Below are 19,975 nucleotides of genomic sequence, written 5' to 3'. Positions count from 1 at the left end.
GACCAACAAAGCCTGAATAGATTGGTTTGGTTTTGTCAACTCTAAACAAATCCTGTTACCCTGAGTTTGTTAAACTACCATCATGGTACAGGCCCCTGGATGATCTAAGATTACTGCGTGTTCTTGTGTTCCCTGAAGAGGGCAGATGCATCGATACTCGAAACCGCGATTGGCTGGCGTCAAGACAGCAACGTAATGACATCATATAATTAATGTAATTAAAAAAGCCACCTGGCAAAAAAAACCTCGAGCCACGAACGCTGTGCTAAGTGATGAACTGTGACTTGGAATCTCATATGGTCCGTTGTTTCCGGAAGAAAGCACTGAACGCAACAGAGAAAGTAAATAAATAAAAATAATTTTTTAAAAAACTGAACGCAACAGAGACTAGTGCTTCCAAAGGATACACACTAAAGAGATGGCGGATTATTCAACCGTGGCTCGACTTGTCGAGACTGTTTTCCAAGATGGCTCCTGTCTGTATACGCGTAATGTACTGTCTTTATAAAGTATCTTCTTATTAAACTGTTTGTACACTGTTTACATCTACTGTTTGTAGATAAAACTCTTTACATTCGATTTTCATGAAAATGCATCCCAGAGAACGATCTACTCGGTAACCATGTGTTAATTACCCCTAGGTTAATTTTTCACCTGAGTTGTCCTTTAAAATAAAAAACAACATTAAAGTTTTTTTTTTTTTGTTGGCAAATGTAAAGGCCCTTATACACCAAAAGGGGAATAAATAAACCTCAGACTGAAGGAAATGCAAATTCCGTTTCAGCTGTGCTGCCATTCTGAAATGCAGCAGAATAGTACATAATTTGTGCTTATTATTTGCCAATATTGTCTGATATTATAGGTAATTGCTTAAAGTAAAATAAGGGATTTAGGAGTTGCAAGGTTTATGTTTAAAACTATTATTAAAAAAAAAAACGTCAACCATAATTCATCTGGACCTATTTTTTTTATTTATTGCATTTAAAGACCATATTTGGACTATAACTCATACAATCCATTTATCAGCATTATGACTTCCTGAGCATTTGTACTTTCAAGAAGCATGTAACAATAACACATCTCAATACAGTTTAAAGAAAACTTTATTGTCAAATAAGATGATCTGCTATATGCAGTAAGTGCTGTTTGTTAAGACTTAATCGACTGAAGACATTGTGCTCCCAACTGCACTTTTCCAACTAAAGCTAGAATAGAAACCGCAGCCTTTTATCAGGCCATACATCCATTTTCTTTATCCGAAGGTGGTGCTATTCCAAGCCACATTGGCTCCATCCATATCAACAAAGTTTATATAGATCCTGAAAAACAATACAAGAAGTTTAACCACACAAACACTAAATTTGACGTACAAAACAAAACATAACGAAGAGCAGATCATAAATATGCATTTTAACAACTAAAATTAATGTGAAAGCTAAAACTTTACATTTGCACAACATTCTGCTAAAAGACTGCCAGCTGTATTGTGTGTATTTATGTGGTACCTGTCAGGTGAAATGCCGAGGTGTTTGTTGAGCAAGCCCATAAGAAGTTTGGAGTATTGCTTATTTTGCGCACCCCCGATCTTTCCGATGCTGGTGAGAGAGCAGAGAGCGCACGGATCTCCTTTTCCACCGAACATCATCATCTGATCCGGGATGATGTGTATGGCAATATACTGTCACATATCAATACAAAGACAGACACGATTAAACAGTTAATAATTTTGTTCTTTTGAATATGATATTTTCACTTTGTTCATAAAACAGATGTAAACGATTCGGATCGATCCGAGTGGTATCACAAACGTGTTCAATTTAAGCTCAATTTAAGATTGAACATTGGTCTGGGGAGTCTGCTATGTATTTTCTTCTAGTCCTTCAACCAATCAGACCACAAGAGACGTGATCAACGGGCAACGACCCATCGCTTCTCTATCCGTCATCGTGTTAAACCCGCCAATAGCGCACCAGGTGGATAAGCCAGTCTGTGATTGGTTCCCGCAAAAGTGTAACAGAAGCAGTAGAAATGAATGTACAGGTTTCCAGACTGAGCTGCAGGGCGAAATCAAATCGCCGGCAGATCAGGCTGGGTATACCCAGTCTAATCACAAACTACAAAATTAAAAAAAATTAATGTTTTAGTATTGTGTGATTTAATACATATTTGTTTTATTATAAAGTTGCTGCAAAACATAGAACTGAAACACAGTAATTTAATACGAGGATATTTAGGAATCTTAATAAACAACAAAAAGTGCCTACTGATGAATTTATTGAAACATACCCTGCGTCCCAATGTGCATATATCCACCCTAAATAGTATTGAAGAGTACTAATGTCATATTTAGGTGGATAGTATTGAGATACAGGCAGTGATAATGTTTTATTATTATTATAGAACTTGTAAACAACAGTACAAAAACAGGCACCAAATACAGATTCATAGTAATGTGACAATAGTACCTTTATATTTTTCACAACTTTAAGAGACTTAATTAACAGAGCGAGTTCGTTACAGAAAACCTTGTATAAACGAGGAGATTTAGATAATCGACATTAATTAATAAAGAATTTGCCGTTGAGGATAATGACATTCACAAAATTGTCAATATTTTTATCTTCGTGTTTGTAATCACAAATAATTCCTTTCACATTCAATGTTATCACTGATCCAATTTTGGTAGAGAAAGTGTAAAAACAGTCTTTCCAAAATGTCTGTACACTTTGACAATCAAAAAACAAATGGCATGGCAAAACTGAGATACTGAGATAACGGATTGCGTCATGACGTAAAAGAATCACTGAATCGTTTTTTAAATGGTTTGAAACGTTCGAGTTGGAAAACATGATTCCAGGAAATGAGTCGGACTGACCCATCACTAGACTGGTTAAGCTTATATCGAAACGAATAATGATGTATATGCTGCCTAAATGTCTTTCAGGCTAAGACAAACATCCAATGACTTAAGGTACAGCTAAGAGGATAACTGTAGGCTACAGTAAGTCTCTTGTAAATGGTCTCGTTACAGTACTTGTCTTGTAGTTAGTGATGGGCAGACCGAGGCTTCGTGAAGCACTGAAGCAGTTGAAGCAAATGTGTCATATTGTTTCGAAGCTTCGAATCAATCTGACACCTGTCTCTACGGCGCCATCTAGTGGTCATTTCCATGTGTTGATCTGAAATACCTTGACAATGATCCATGTAAAAACAATTGTTTTTAACATCTGTCTGACAACTACATGATCTTGGTTTTGTAACCTGTAGCCTCGTCATTGTAAAGAACTATATATATTTTGTTTGTTATACAAAATGAACATTAATAAAATAAATAAAGCCACAATGTGTCACATTTGTCACAAAACATTTTTATTCAAAAATATGAATTGCTCTGCTGTTGAAGGACTCAGCTGACTTCTTTTTTTACATAATTTCTCCAGCCTTTGAAAAAATCCTCTCACAAGGGACATTTGCTGCTGGCATGCACAAATATTTTTGGATGATGTATTGTTGCAGAAGGCTAGCTGCCTATCACAATACACACATCTCACTTTATTTGGTGCTTCCAAATGGAAATGCTCCCACACCACAGATGTACGGCATCTCTTGCGTGCAGCCTCCATTTTATATATTCTATTAATATATCTATCTATATATCACCTATCTATATCTATATAATTCTATATATCTAACTTATGCTGTGCTATCTATCTGTCACTATCTAACTTAGCCTATATGAATGTGTCACTATATCTATCCTAACTATATGTCACTGTCTATACCTATCAGTCAATAGCCTATATCTTATTTAAATCTAGCCTAAATATAACTAACCAAAGCGCACTATAAATCTCACTGCTATCACAAAATCACCGCTATCACAAAATCACTCTCCTCTCACAAAAACCCACGAGGTGAAGATGGATTTACTTCACTTTTAAACTGTGGTGAATTAGGTTTACAGATGTGTGACTGTGTGGCTTGTTCCCGCCCCCTTTAATCAACGCAGTTTCGGAAGGCGCCACCTGATGAAACACTTTGAAGCTTCATTTAGCCATAGTCACGTGACATGGGTGTTTCGAATCACAGTTCGGAGCAGTGTTTCGAAACATCTGCGCTTCGGGATCTCGGCAAAGCCCCGAAACGTCTGTTTCGCGTCTGCCATCCCTACTTGTAGTCCCTCTCATTCCATGCAGACTAATATGCAAAGTCTAACGTTTTATCAAAAAAGAAAAATGCATTCTGCTCACCTGCGCGGGTTTACCCATCGCTTTTGCAAGCTCCTGCGTGGCCTCCGACAGCAACTCAGCAGGAACCGAGTCCTTTGCTACATTTGTGTTCACTACGAACATCGGCATTATGACTGCAACGGAGAGACAGAGTATTACTGCAAAATAGTGCAAGGTAGAAGGATCAACGCCTTCGGAAATGTGTCCAGATGTGAACCCTGGTTGAGTAAGTAAGGTAAGTAACCACGATGCCAGTTGCCTACTTCTTCCAGGCTACCGTAAAACACCGTATATGAGTGCAGATGCCTTGGCTTTCCTCTGTTGCTCTGCTGGCGCATGCAGACCGGAAGTCCGAGATGCTCAAACTGTCATCTTTTCTTCTGTACAATGTAAGATCTGTTATGTGTATCCCTCAAACTATTTTTTTTAGGAAAATGTCCTACCACTAAGTAGGCCTACACATTTCTTTCACATGAAAACAAGCAAAAATAACAATTAATATAAAAATAAGAAATTAAACCTACTTTATAATGATAAAAGAAGATAAAGAAAATACATTACTTACACACTGATGCATAACAAAACACAGGAAACCAAATAGTAAAAAGCAACATAATAGATAAAATGCTTAAATGAAACTAATTTACTAGTTAAAAGCTAAAGTAGAAAGATAACGTTTTAAGCTTTCTTTTAAAAATATTTAGCGAGCTGGCTCCTTTAATTTCAACTGGTAGTGTTCCATAGCTTTGACGAATAATTGACAAGCCCAGGTAACATCCCCAATAACATAACAGAATATTGATATATTTCGTGCAAAATTAAAAAAAAAAAAAAATCAGAATTCTCTTGAATAACCATCAATGGATTATGCCTTTTGCACATATAATAGTGCACAGTATCTAATTCGGCAGCTTTTATTTATTTATTTTTGTATTTTCTTTCTTTTTTATATGTTGAATTTTTGTATGCGTACTAATTTTCAAAAATGTTCAATATGGGCTAACTGCCAAAGCTAACCAGCCATACCATGGACCTTTATCGGTCCACTTTTCACGGTTAATTACGGTAGCTCTGCGCATGCGCAGAACGCGACATCCGGAAATAATATTGTAGGCGAGAATTAAAACCTCTTGAGTTGAGAGGGGTGGTCGCGGCTCGGTGAAATTGTTCCGCTGATAGCGCATAAACACCGGTAAAACATGAACACAGATCTTGTTTAGCCGACGACAATATTTTTGTGGTCATCTGGAGTGGAATTTCATCTTTTGAGGGTTTGATTTGTGTGCTCGCTGGCTTGAAGATAGGGGAACAGGGTCCATTCCGTTGGCTGTGTACAAAGTTACGGGTGACAGCCGTTGCTACTGTTTATGTCAGATTATTTGAACCACACGCGCATTTAAATTAAGTGTTGTTATTGTAAAGCGGGTGTTTAAAAACATGAAGTGTAACTGGTGCTCGTATACGGCGTAACTGGTATTCGTTGATAGTTTTGTTGGACACAACTTTATTTATTATATGTAAGACTGAACACTAGAAAAGCTATGGCGGAATCGGTGAAGACATTTCAAGTACACCTGACCGCTGTCATGGACAGTTTGGTCCGCGCATCCGTGTGCGAGATCACCAAACTCTTCCAGGACACGGTGAACGACTACCTGGTGGAAATCTCGCTGAATAGAAAAGAGAACGAAGCGCTGAAATTGAGACTGAGGCTGACAGAGAATAAACTGAGAAACGAACGCAAATATGGCATGGGCTGGGCGGCCAGTCGGCGCGCGGCTGGTCTGCTTGGCGCGGACGACACCGTGCGCAAAGCGCGGAGAATGGATCTCCAAAGTAAGCGCACTGGTGCCAACTCGCAATCATTGGGTGATACTGTTTTATCCTGCATTAAGTGAGAAACCATAATGGCGACCTGCTCCTCAGATCTCAGGTTTCTTTCTCCTTCCTCTCCTCTTTTGGATTCCTCCCTCCCCCTCCTGTCCTCCTCTCTCCTCTCTTCCCCCTCCCATCTTTCTCTCTCAGGAGGCAAGCAAGGGAAGGAGTGGAGTGCTAATGCGTGGGAGGAGGGGACTGGAGGAGTGAGTGATGAGAGGAGGGACATGTTCCGTGTCCATCTGCCAACTGGAGGAGGAGGAGGTGGGGAGGAGGAGGAGGAGGAAAGGATATGCGTCTCTGGGGAGAGGAAGGAGGTGGCCAGCATTAAAGAGGAGGTGAGTAGCCAATCGGATGTGAGGAAACAGCTGCAGGGAGTGGAGGAGAGGAAGATGCAGAGAGCCATGGACAGGAGAAGGACCTGAAGAGAACAATCCCGTTTTGCAAACTCATTTCAATCAAAGTATATTTTGCTAGTGCAAAAACTGCACTATAGATCATAACCCATCATTGTTGACAACAGTTATAGAAACTGAATTGAACTTTTTCAGTGCTGATGTCACTGTCTTTCCCTCTAGACTGAGATCAGGATGTTTAGGTGTTCGTATTAGATAGATCAGAACAACATTGGACAATTACTAGTGTAAATAGGGTCCATGAATTTTATCATCTCAGAAAAGCATATAACAGCATCAGGAAAGGACCGCCCACTCACCTGTCAATCAAACTAAAATGCCATCATTGCACTAAAACAAGTTATTAAATGTTAAAATAACAGCACACAAGTAACCCAAGGTTACTCCCACCTCAGATGTGTTGTAAATGTTTATTGTCCGTTTTAAAAGAGATGCATTATTGTGAGCAAAGGGAATTTATTTCACACCTTGCGTTTTCGCTCTTGCTGCTTCTGTGGGATGATGGATAAAGGTGGAAGGCTACAGATCAGACTCCCTGAGGCTGTTGCAAGAGGCTCTACAGATGAACCAAAGTGAAACCAGCCCTCCCTCCCCCAGTCCCACCCACGGTGAGCACTGCAATGCTTTGTTTTTGGAAAACGGTTATTAATTTTGTGTGTGAGCGTGTAATTGCGAGCATGAACAGTTGAAGGAATAGTTCACTCGAAGATTACAATTCTGTTTTTGGTTACTCAGTTTTTTGTGTTGTTTCAAATCTGTGTGCTTTTTTGTGAAACAAAAGGAGAAATATTGAAATACATTTTTCCATACATTAACAGTATATAGGGACCAGAGCTTTCACTTTGTTTTAGTTTTTTTTACATTCGTGTGTGTGTGTTTGAATCTTGACAGTCGTGGGCACCATGAGTTGCGGTTGCATGGAAAAGTGTGTAAATTCTTCAGTAAATTCTTCTTTTGTGTTTTCCAGAAAGAAATGAACAGCATACAGGTTTGGAACAACATGAGGGGTGATTAAATACACACACAAAAATACTTTTAATAAAAAAAAAAATATATATATATATATATAAATTTTATATATATATATATATATATATATATATATATATATATATATATATATATATATATATATATATATATATATATATATATATATATATATATATATACATATACATATACACAAAGAAAACGATATTTTGGGGTCAGTAAGATTTAGTTTTTTCACAAAAATATGAAGGAGCATTTTCAACATAATATGTATTAATACGTTTCTTGAGCAGCAAATCAGCAAAAAATAAAATAAAATAAAAAAATAAATATATATATAAAATATAAATTTTATATATATATATATATATATATATATATACATATATATATGTATATATATAAAATATAAATTTTATATATATATATATATATATATATATATATATATATATATATATATATATATATATATATATATATATATATATATATATATATATATATATACACAAAGAAAACGATATTTTGGGGTCAGTAAGATTTAGTTTTTTCACAAAAATATGAAGGAGCATTTTCAACATAATATGTATTAATAAGTTTCTTGAGCAGCAAATCAGCATATTAGAATGATTTCTGAAGGATCATGTGACACTAAAGACTGGAGTAATGATGCTGGAAATTCATAATAGGAATACATTATATTTTAAAATAGAAAATTTATGTTTATACTTTAATTTTTGATCAAATAAATGCACATTTGGTGAACTTAAAGTACCCCTATTATGCTATTTTAGAGGTTCATAATTTTGTTTTCGAAGTCTTCTACAATTGGTTTACATTCATCCAAGGTAAAATCCCTAACCCCCCCCACTAATTATCTTGTAGTATACATTTCACATCACCTCATTTCTCAAAGAGCCTGAAACTATTCATTCAAAGAGACGGTCTCTAAACCACCGCTTTCTGCTCTGATTTGTCAGATTGCCCAGTCTGTTGTGATTGGTCTTCCATTCTAGCATTTCAATTTTTGTGGTGAACTATTTCCTCAATGTGCAAACGATTAGTATTTGTGTCTGCAGGAGAAATGGGTGCCGCCTCTTCTGTCCCTGAATCTACTGCTGCTGTAGTGTGGGAGGAGCAATCGGTGGAGACGATGACCGGTGGAGATGAGCTCAGTGGACTGGAGACGGCCCTCAAGGCGGAGCGTGAACGTGAGGAGGCAGAGTCCGGCCTGGGTAGCCCGTCTCAGGAGGCGTGCGGATCCGAAGGTGTGGCGTTCATCGGACTAGATGGTTTATGCAGCTCTCAGCAGGGTATGTCGTCCTCGTCACACAGGGCAGACCCTGCAGAACTCCCATCAGCCCCTACGAACAAGGAAGAGGAAGAGGAGTCAGGAGGAGAGAGCGTGGAGCTGATGCATTTCTGTGCGCGGTGCGGCAGCGGCTTCAATTCCACGTCTGACCTCATGAAGCACTTGTGCCCTGCGGCAGAGGACCGGCCTTATCAGTGTTCTGTGTGCGGGAGAGCCTTCTGCCATGCCTGGAGCCTTAAGAGCCACGAATGCGTGCAAACGGGAGAGCAGCCGCACCACTGCGAACTCTGTGGCAAACGCTTCACGCACTCGCGGTCCCTCGAGCGCCATCAGCTGGTTCACACAGGTGAGCGTCCCCACAGGTGCCCGCAGTGCGGCCGCAGCTTCAGTCGCCTCGGCAACCTGGAGAGGCACCAGCGCATCCACACGGGGGAAAGGCCGTATGAGTGCGGGGCGTGTGGGAAACGATTCAGTCGAGTGGAATACCTTAAACGGCATCAGCACATCCACATTGGAGATGCAATGGAGAAACTCCCACCGCTGCAAAACTCGCACCACTGCTCTCAGTGCAACCAGACATTCAGCGATACTGAGCAGTTCAAGCAGCATCAATGTCTTTATAACACTTAATGATATCCAGTGTTCATGAGAATCTTACACAATGCTAGACCTTAACTAGTCAGATCTGCAGCGCTCAAAAGACCGCATTCTTCATATTTTCTATTCATTTTCTGTATTTCTAATTTTCTATTTGCTTCTTCCTTTAATGACCCCAAACATGATCTCATTACACAAACCCTAAACCTCAAAGCAAAGCACACTTAACCTACTGCAATGACAATTTCTTATTTATTATTATATTATTCAGAAACCATCTACTCATCATTCACAGTTAGAGTAGATATATTAACATAACAAGCACCTCTGTTCCAACTCCAAAAAGGCAAGCAACTCTATTTTTGTTATGTCAAGCTACTTATAACAGGCTGTGAAATATTTTTTGTGAACAAGGACATTTATAAAAACTTGTTTCTTTTTAATAACCAATTGTGTTATTCATGCATTATTAAGTATCTTTTTTTCTCTTATAGATCCCATGTGTTGTTTTTAATTCAGAAGTGAAATATTTGTTGTGACGATGACAGTATTGCTTTAGGTCTTGTAATTAAATGGATAGTTCACCCAAAAAATGAAAATTGTGTCATCATTCACTCACCCTCGTTGTTCTAGACCTTTATGAGCTGCTTTCTTCTGTTGAACACAAGAGAAGATATTTTAAAGAATGATGGTAACCAGACTATGGAAGTCAATGGCTACCGTCAACTGTCTTGTTACCAACATTCTTTAAAATATCTTCTTTTGTGTTCAAACTAATTATGACCAGCAAGCAAGAGTCAAATGTAATATTCCATTTACCAGAGTTATACATTACTTTTGATTCGGATGAATAGCTCAAAATTTCATGCATTCCACACCTCATGAAAGCATCATAAGCAGCTCTTAAAGGGATAGTTCACCCAAAAATGAAAATGAGCCCATGATTTACTCACCCTCAATTCATCCTAGTTGTATATGACATTCTTCTTTCAGACGAATATAATCAGAGTTATATTAAAAAAGTCTAGGCTAATCCAAGCATTATAATTGCAGTAATAGTTGCTCTGTTTTTGAAGTCCATAAAAAATGCGAATAACATGCTCCACACAGCTCTGGGGTGTTAATAAAGGCCTTCTGGAGCGAATCGATCCGTTTGTGTAAGAAAAATATCCATACTTAAAACTTTATAAAGTAAAGTTTCAGCCGACCGCCTTCCGTGTTCAATTTATGGAAAAAATGTTGAAAGTTCCCCTGCCGATCGAAAGACAAACTCGACCAGGTACGCTCGTCATGACGTCACGTACGCATCTTGAATTGCGAGATGGCACTTTCAACACTTTTCCACAGAAGGCGATCGGCTGGAACTTTACTTGATAAAGTTTTAAATATGGATATTTTTCTTACACAAACGCATCGATACGCGTCAGAAGGCTTTTATTAACATCTCAGAGCTGCGTGGAGCATGTTATTCAATGGACAGGTGCATTTTTTATGGAATTCAAAAACAGAGCAACTATTACTGCTATAATTATGCTTGGATTAGCCTGGACTTTTTAAATATTACTCAGATTTTATTCGTCTGAAAGAAGAATGTCATATACACCTAGGATGACTTGAGGGTGAGTAAATCATCGGCTAATTTTCATTTTTGGGTGAACTATCACTTTAAAGTGTCTTAAAGGAGTAGTTCACTTTAAATTTGAAAATTACCCCATGATTTACTCAAACTCAAGCCATCCTAGCAGGTGTTTATGAGTTTCTTCTTTCTGATGAACACAATTGGAGATATATTAATAAATATCCTGATGCTTTATAATGGCAGTGACGGGGTCCATTGAGTTTGAAGCTCAAAAAAGCACATCTATCCATAATAAACATATACTCTACACAGCTCCAGGGGGTTAATAAAGGCCTTCTGAAGCGAAGTGATGGGGTTTTGTAAGAAAAATATCCATATTTAAAACTTTATAAAGTAAAATATCTAGCTTCAGCCAGACAACCTTCGAAAAATATTTTTTTTATATATATAACTGATTGTGTTCATCATAAAGAAGAAAGTCATTTAGACCCATGATGGCTTGAGGGTGAGTAAATCATGGGCTAATTTTCATTTTAAAGTGAACTACTACTTTAAAAGAATTGGAATGAACGATTTGTTCACTTCTTGTCCGAGCAGTTCTCAAGTCAATCTGTTTTGAAGTGATTCTTTGAAATGAATACTAATTTGACTGTCATACATTTTATTGTTTTGTTTTATTGAGGAGAACACAAACATGAGCATAGGCTACAGTGATATAATACAAATACTGTACAAAACATCACACAGTAATAATACAAATAATAATAAATGAAAAATAAATAAATAAGAGGGTCAATGTAGTACAAAAAATGTTACAGTCCTCATAGTTTTCTTTGAATCTAAAGGGTTAATACCACTGGTTAATACCCAATCCATGACGTCAGACTCCAGAAAGCATCGCTGTGGTGGACACCGCTTCTGTCGGTCTAGTTTTACATTTCAAAGGTATGGGTATAATTTACATGATTTATTTTTATTTAGTAGACTTATACGAGTATACATTTAAGCGAAGGACATGAATTGTGCTTCAGATGGGACTGTAATGGGCAGTGCATTGGATTGTTTACCTCATCATCTGTGTGTCAGCTAACGGCAGCTAAACTGAGTAGCAGCTGTTTTACAATAAGATATAAAACTGTTTTGCGTTTCATTTGGTGTATTTTGACTTGGGCCATCTACAAAAATATATAGGTTACTATTATGTTACATAAAGTGTACAATGCGCATGGTATTTAGTTAGATATGTAGCGCCTAGCATTGCATCATCAATGCATAAGACCACATCTATGATTGAATGAATGCCTCTTTGTAAACTCCTTGTCTGTGTTTTTACAGTGTCCATCAGGCCTTGTGCTCATCCTGAAGTGTGTCCACTCGAGTTGCAGCCCTGCATTTCAAAACAGAAGACGAGTATTTCGCCATGAATTCTGACATGGATGGTAAGTGTGTGTGGATTCAGAATGTGGATAAATCTTGACTCCCCCCGCAGAATGTCAAGAGTTTGCTATTTTTTTCTCACATTTTTTATTTTATTAAGGTATCAAATGAATGTCAAACTGAAATCAAATTGAAACTGACTGGCATCTGATAATAAACAGAATAAATGTGATTTTTTTTTTCAAATTTAAATTCTATCAAATGTCTATCTAATCAAATGTATACAATGTTTGAAGAATTCATCTTCCAGAATCGTTTTGGGAGTTCATTTTAGTCCATCCTGAAGTCCGTTTTGCAGAGATGGACTAAAAATGAACTCCCAAAACGTACTGCCAGATTCTGGAAGATGAATTCTTCAAACAGTGGTACTAGAGGATGTGGTGCTGGTCCTTCAAGAGTCACTCTCAACCTATCTGTCCATAAAGCCTATAAAAAAACCTTCTTCATGTATTTTACAACACTTCAGCTTGTGATTCTTATCTAGTGGGGGTCATTTTTTAGGATTCTTTACCTAACTGAAGTCTCTGAGATCCTGACACCTTGCACTTCTGGAGACTCCAGGTAGGTTGCAGCTTTGGAAAATGGTGGCGCTGGAGACTAAAGGGTTCCTGATGGTTTCACCCTTAATTCTTCACCTTAATTCTTAATTCTTTTGCAGTTAATAGGTGTCTTTTCTTCACCACCTGTTTTTGTCTGACCCTGCTGACCCAACGAGCATTTCACTGTCCAATGGTCATGCCTTAACTGCAATGTCTAGTATTGCATTAGTATTGCATCCTTCTCATGGGCATTTAATACTTTTTGACTTTTCAGTCTGAGTTAAATCTCTTTTTTGGCTCAATTTATCTGTAAAAGAAAACATGCCTAATAATTCTGCACACCTGAATATAAGGTGATTTTCATTTCCAGCCTTCATGAACAATTATATATCACTTATACATTATTAAATACTAAATCAATAGTAGTTATTAGGATTACTGTGGTTTGGAATTGGTCAAATGTGCCTGGAAAAAAAAATATGATCAGAAAATCAACGTGCCTAATAATTCTGCACTCCCTGTATATGTATGTATGTATGTATGTATGTATATATATATATATATAGCAAAGTACGAACTAATACTACAACTATGAAACAAATGTGTACAAAGTTGCACAAGTCAGGATTAGTCTAAAATGCGCGTTAAACTCGCAGCGCATGCAGACGCCAGTCAGGAGCTGCTCGTGTGAACACTGTGCATTCACTTTAAAGAAAGGCTTTCTACAAAACAAAACTTAATATTAAACAAAATATAATAACCACCAAAATCATTTCTCACCCACTCGCATCTTTGCACTTTTCATAATCAGATGAAATTTAAAAATAACATTATAATATTTAAGCATAAATATGAAACAAAATACATTGTTTAATGGCTACAATAAGTATAGTAGGCTACAGTACAGATAAATGTCATGTCTGAGCGGGATTTGAGCGGACGTTGTTTTACTGTTGAGCGGTTCATGAGAGGAGCACACCTGCATAGAGTACGGTGACCAGATAGTCCCGGTTTTTGGTAGCCTGGCGTGGCCATACTCAATTCTAGTCAGAATTTGAGTCTGGTACCGCTCCATTGAGCTTTGATTATGGGGCGTGTTTCAACCAAGCCAGGAAAGACCTCAATTGGATAGACCCACAACCAATCAGAGCAACGGAGCGACGCGTAACGTTAGTTGTCAAATGTCAACAGAACTCAACTGCACTGTGTTGCCAAGTCCGTGTTTTTCTCCATGTCCGCGGGTTGAAGCGACCCCAATTATGTGATTATATAAACCCAGGAATGCGAATTTTAGCAGGCAACCTTGCCAAAATAACATATTTTGCCAACCAAACGCCATTTTTTTCCGGAGAACACCCCGGAAAGTTATTGTTTTGGGCTATAGTTTTGAGTAGCAATTGTGCGCGACATTGCAAAAACACTTGGAAACCCTGTCTGCACGCACGCTGGATTAAGTAACGTTACAAGAAAAAGATGAGTGTAAACGATCTTTGCCAGTAATAAAATTATTTAAGGATACACAGAGTACTTACCAACACGATCATCGTTTCTGAGAGAAATAGTGAAGGTGAATGCATATACGAACAAGTTCTCCGTTTAGGATAAGAGCAAATTCAACCCAAGAGCCTTCGATGACGTGGATGATTACGTTACTGTTGATCATCTGTCCATCATCGTCTAAAGCCCGCCCTGACAATTTCATTGGTCCGAACAGTTTCTGTTCGGGCATAATTACTCCTCTATGGAGCGAGTCCAGACCGAATTGCCCGAGCAAAAAAAAATTGTGGGCGGGGCTAAATTCGGCTGGCATCCAGGCTAGGTTTTTGGTGTTCTGTCCCCGACTGGAGCTGTCCCTGGAAATGTCCCCGTTTTACAGCTTGTTCAAAACAACCCACATATACATTACAAAAAAGCCCAACATACAGCAGCTGCTGGACTGGTTATTTTCACCAGCAGATGGAGCTGTGAGATACGCTGACTGGTAGCAGAGTTAAATATCAAAAGAAACATTGTTATCGCTTTCAAGGTAGTAACATGCTAACTAGTCGTGTTAAATTAAAGTAATACTGTTTGTATGTGCTTTATAACAGAGCCTCAACAGGGTGCAGGATTGTTTTGTCCACAAAAGTTCTGCCGTCACAAAGCATCTGAACTATAAAAAACCTAAACAATTACACTTGCAACAAATACTTGTGCAGAATACACATACCTAAAGACATGTTAAATTAAGCCTAAAATGCAAAATAACAAGACCAATTAAAGATAGTAAGTTATTTTCAAGCACAAACGTAACAAAACATTTAAAGTAAAAAAATAATTTATAGCCTACAGTATAAACTTGTGAAAATTAAAGCATTAAATACGTTATATTTGTTAAATAGTTGTATTCATCATATTTATGTTGTTTTGTTTTTGTAATGTGTTTTTGTTAAGTCACGTTATAATATTGTTTTGAATGGCTTGTGATTTACAATGGTTACTATTAACTGTTTTCATTGTTTGAATGTTATTTTTGTTTTTACGGGTGCGGTGAATTGTATTAAAACCAGACCAAAAATCATAATAATCAAACTAAATCATAATAATTATTAATGTTAATAATAATATAAGGAGCCCATTACAACAAAAAAACATTCAAAAGTACATTGTCCCCCTTTTTTAATTCATAGATAATAACAAATGAGATTTTTAGTGATATTTTGACCACTCAAATGGGAAATGTCCCCGGTTTCCATTTCAGAAATCTGGTCACCTTAGCATAAAGCAGATTATTGAGCTGAGCGTCACACCGGTCTGCTTCGCTCATTACAGGCTCATTCTCGTCAGAAGTCACACGTATTAAAAAATGGTCGGGTTTAAATCAGGTTAATGTTTTACATCAGGTTAATAATTACAGTTAATGTGTCGGGCCGCTTGGGTAGGGTCGGGTTTGATTTTTTGAGCCCGATCTAAGCTCTACAATAGATCCTCATAAATATTACACACTGCACCTTTAATTCTAAGTTTGTCTTCTAGGGGACATAGAAAACCAGGTGGAATTGGAGGAGAAGACCAGACTTATAAACCAGGTCCTTGAGTTGCAGAATACTCTTGAAGGTAACTAACCAGCGCCACTTGGCATGTTACCCAATGTTAACTAATTTACATGAACATTTATGCATTTGGCAGATGCTTTTATCCAAAGCAACTTACATTGCATTGAAGGTATACATTTTATCGGTTCATGCATTCCCTAAATCAAACTCATGATGTTTGCATTGCTAGCACTAATGCAGGGGTCTTCTACCTTTTATCATTATATAACAAGCTTTAAGTTCTGCCTTTCTCTCTCTCGTTTTGGTAGATCTCTCAGCTCGGGTGGATGCAGTAAAAGAAGAAAACCTGAAGTTAAAATCAGAGAATCAGGTTCTTGGGCAGTACATTGAGAACCTCATGTCGGCATCTAGCGTGTTTCAGACCACCGACTCCAAAAGCAAACGGAAGTAAGAGAGCGTCCCTCTCTCCCAGACCCAAAACCCCACGCAGATAAACCCTCCCACTAGACTCATTTTATCCCCATGTCACTAAAATGGTAAATGTTTACATTAGTTTTATTTATCAGTATTCATGTTTGTTTACATTTCATTTTCAATGGCTTTGTTCAATATATCACATGTTAAAAATCCTTTAAGTTAGATAATAAGATGCTAAATTAAGACCTTTTAGGTACGTTGTAGTTTTTTTTATGTTCGGACAGGGTATGATATTAATTTGTAATATTTTAAATTGTTTTGAAAAGATGTATTTTGTATTTCACATTTTTGTTTTGTAGTTGAGAGCGCAGTTGTGATGACATGACAGTTGCTCTCTCCCGCTGAGCTGTTTGTCTGTATCAGCACTGATTATACTCAAGTTGAGAGAAAAGCTTTTAGGTCGTTCTGATCAGGGAATGAAATTTAGACCCTTTTCTTGGTGCTATCAACAGAAGGGAGTTCTCTGGCATGCATTACATCTGTGCCTCTGAATATCTTAATGTATTTGTTGTGTTTGTATGTGTAGAATCTTACCATTGTGTGGCATCGCAAATGCCTGTTTTAATTAAAAAACAAATAATTATTTGCTGTGCTGTGAGCGAGTCCTTCTGTTTAGGTTCTGTAGGCCCCCGTGGTTGGTTGCTTGCTTCTCATTCAGTCACCTCACTTCATCTGCGATTCAAGTCCACACGTATTCCACCAGAGTTTGGAGGACTATAGTCTCTGGTAACCATCTGCTCTCATCAGAGGAGTGAGGAACTGAGTCTCATAGAGTAGCATTATTATTATCCACACGCCTTCCTCTCCTCCACCCTTGCTCTCAGTCGTGAATCTGCATCTTGAATGTGTGTCTTCATCTTTCACAGGGTCACCAAAGGTGTTCGGAAGAACGAAGAGTCTAGTGTTTAACTACACAGTAAAGATTACAACACAGTCCAAGATTAAGACTGAAATGTGTACATTTCAGTTTCCCAGTTTGATTCATTCTGTTAATTGAAATTAAAGGTGCACTATCACACTATGTAAAATGTTTTCAGGAAAATATCCAAAAACCATTAGGCCAGTGTTATATATTTTGTTCAGTTGAGTACTTACAATATCCCAAAAGTTTCCAACTATTTGTAAATCGTGAGAAATGGCTATTTTAACCAAGGAACCGGGACGTGTGAGGGAGTCGCCTGTTGCTGGCGTCATATCTGCGTTCCCCTCGGTTTCCGGTTTTATTTTGCAGAAACGCTTTACTCTTACAGCAGTGTGCAACAAGTGTCATAGAAGAGTAACGTCATAACATCATTACATAATTTTCAACACACTCAGATGTATCTTATATGATAAACAGAGCCGCGTTACCTCATACATACTCATGGCCGGAAAAGTGGAAATGGCGCCGGCGACTGTGGCATAATAAAAGTCCCACCGGCGACTATGCCATAATAAAGGTCCCGCTGCTCGCGAGGCTTGTGTTGCATCTTCTTATTAACAATCGCTCCAGCTTCATACTACAGTAACATTAATAATCACATCCATGAACATGAGTCCTATCCCGATTCTTTTCCACCGGCTGTGTCAGTGTGATTCAGTGTGTCCCAAGATTCTGCGCTCAAACTTGGCATCATCAAACTACGCCTTTGTATTGAATAGGCGACCTCTAGTGGACGGAAAAGTTACCTAGTTCAGATATAAATAGTTCAAAAATGTTGCCATGGCAATAAACTGAAACAAGTTTAAGCTGAAGCACTACAATTAACTGAAATAAAAATAAATTAAACCCAATATTTAAAGAAATGACAAAAACGTATAACAAAATGACTAAAAATGTAACTAAATTAAATGGAAAAATGCACAAAATAATACGGAAGCTCGTTTCCGGCACAGAATAAAAAAAAGAAGGTAATAGCGACTTTTTATCTCACAATTCTCAGATGTAAAAGTCGCAATTGTGAGATATAAACTCGCAATTCTGAGAAAAAAAAAAATTCCCCCTCAGGGGAAACTTTATAATGCGCAATTCTGAATTTATGACTTAAAAAGTCACTATCTTTTAAAATGTTTTATTTTTGTGGCGCAAGCAAGCTTCCATAAATTAAAGCTAATTCAAAATATTAATAAAACTAAAATAACACATTGCATTCAATCACCAAATTAGTCTGGTACAATAGCACTGGGCAGGACTATGTTTATTTGAGCAATGGAAGATGGGGAGGTTTTTTATATTCAGAAAATTGTTCTTATCTTTGCAATTCCACTTGATGCTGGTGCGGTGGAAATGAAAAAAATTAAATAAACAAGAATATTATATCAGCAGAAAAGCACAAATAATGATGAACATTTGAAAACAGTTGGTGTTACTGCCATTTATTAAAATTTTGGTTAAATTCAATGTAATATAAAATATGGTCAGATAACTTGTGTGTGGTCCAATGGAGTTGTTTTTGCAACACAAAACAATGAATTTTAAAAACAAAAATAACTTAGACAAGAATAAAATAAACAAAAGAAACAAAACCATGGGCTACAATAAACAAACAACAGTGTAACAACTTTTTTCACATTGATAATGGAAACTGAGAATTCAGTATTTCCATTGCACCTCAAGATGGCACACAGCAATCACAATCCTTCAAGCATAGGGAGGTTCCTTTCCAGTCCAGCAGCGTGCGCTGTTGTCCAAAGCAGCAGGGGGGGTATTACACGTTACCACATGGCTCAAATTTCTCCTCTCTCCTCAGCTCATCAAACTTTAATAAAGATCTGTCAAAGAGAGAGACGTGACTTTTAAGCAAACCTTAGATACTGTGTCACAGCTGAAAACAAGGCTACTGAAACAGGCAGAGTCTTTCTCAAAAAGGCTTTTCAAATGTATAGACAAGAATTAAAGGACTGGTTACAGTTACCCAGAACTCAAATGTCAATAAAACGGTGAATAATAGTGACTAAAATGGAGAACTCATTATCGTTATCATCATCTTCATCATCTTTTGAAATACTGTGAATGAATTTCCAAGAATTTTGCAAAACGTATGCAAATTAAAGTACAGAGAACTGATGACAAAGATGCTCGTTCTTTCATACGCATTATTGGGTTGATCTCTTAACTAAAAACGTAGGCAACGTTTTCTGTTTTAGAGAAAATCTTATACTCTAGGTTAAATTACACGCGTGCACATTTTAAGTGTTTAGATGTTAAAATAAACTGCAAAGGTCAAACAAAAAAACGGCATCTTTTTTTCAATTTAATTGCAGCTTTGTTATTTAATAAATAAAAAATTACAAATTTACAAATACTAATTTAATAAATAAAGGCCGTGTTTCACAGATAGGGCGTAGATTAAGCCAGGATTAGTTCGATTAGGACAATTAAGTAGCTTTTATAAACGTGCCTTATAAAAAAAAAACATTACTGGTGTGCATCTTGAGACAAAACAATGGCACTGACATATTTGAAGATATGTCAGTGCAAGTAGCTTTCAGTTACAACAGCTC

General features: G+C 37.4%; 4 protein-coding genes across 6 annotated transcripts in view; 2 read left to right on the top strand and 2 right to left on the bottom strand.

Annotated features, from left to right (window-relative positions):
• Positions 1-1,085: 1,085 nt before the first annotated feature.
• mif (macrophage migration inhibitory factor) lies at positions 1,086-4,523 on the bottom strand. Its single transcript, XM_079838851.1, has 3 exons — positions 4,251-4,523; positions 1,506-1,678; positions 1,086-1,319 (listed from the first exon to the last, which is right to left on the bottom strand). Exons 1-3 carry the CDS (start codon positions 4,356-4,358, stop codon positions 1,253-1,255), a joined length of 348 nt encoding a protein of 115 aa, XP_079694977.1. The 5' UTR covers positions 4,359-4,523; the 3' UTR covers positions 1,086-1,252.
• A 781-nt stretch (positions 4,524-5,304) lies between these two features.
• On the top strand, positions 5,305-10,012 carry LOC307139756 (uncharacterized protein). 2 transcript variants are annotated; one of them, XM_079838849.1, is made up of 5 exons: positions 5,305-6,065; positions 6,255-6,442; positions 7,032-7,128; positions 7,488-7,508; positions 8,596-10,012. In XM_079838849.1, the coding sequence occupies exons 1-5, from the start codon at positions 5,771-5,773 to the stop codon at positions 9,456-9,458; spliced, it is 1,464 nt and encodes a 487-aa protein (XP_079694975.1). In that variant the 5' UTR covers positions 5,305-5,770; the 3' UTR covers positions 9,459-10,012. The 2 variants fall into 2 exon arrangements, with proteins under 2 accessions (XP_079694975.1, XP_079694976.1); XM_079838850.1 differs by lacking the exon at positions 7,488-7,508 and having other exon boundaries at positions 5,314-6,065.
• Positions 10,013-11,853: 1,841 nt separating this feature from the next.
• On the top strand, positions 11,854-18,948 carry scocb (short coiled-coil protein b). 2 transcript variants are annotated; one of them, XM_079838578.1, is made up of 5 exons: positions 11,854-11,949; positions 12,340-12,443; positions 15,996-16,076; positions 16,324-16,462; positions 17,359-18,948. In XM_079838578.1, the coding sequence occupies exons 2-5, from the start codon at positions 12,425-12,427 to the stop codon at positions 17,399-17,401; spliced, it is 282 nt and encodes a 93-aa protein (XP_079694704.1). In that variant the 5' UTR covers positions 11,854-11,949; positions 12,340-12,424; the 3' UTR covers positions 17,402-18,948. The 2 variants fall into 2 exon arrangements, with proteins under 2 accessions (XP_079694704.1, XP_079694705.1); XM_079838579.1 differs by lacking the exon at positions 17,359-18,948 and having other exon boundaries at positions 16,324-17,080.
• Positions 18,642-19,975, bottom strand: part of LOC307139567 (alpha-1,3-mannosyl-glycoprotein 4-beta-N-acetylglucosaminyltransferase B) — a 44,189-nt gene continuing 42,855 nt past the window's right edge. The window contains exon 15 of the mRNA XM_079838576.1: positions 18,642-19,243. Within this exon, the coding sequence (XP_079694702.1) occupies positions 19,226-19,243 (18 nt within the window). The 3' untranslated portion in view covers positions 18,642-19,225. The remainder of the gene's footprint in view (positions 19,244-19,975) is intronic.

Source organism: Gobio gobio (genome assembly GCF_949357685.1).
Source record: "Gobio gobio genome assembly, chromosome: 16".
Classification (NCBI taxonomy): Eukaryota; Metazoa; Chordata; class Actinopteri; order Cypriniformes; family Gobionidae; genus Gobio; species Gobio gobio.
The sequence above is the reverse complement of the archived record's forward strand: the minus strand, read 5'-3'. Positions and strand labels throughout refer to the sequence as shown.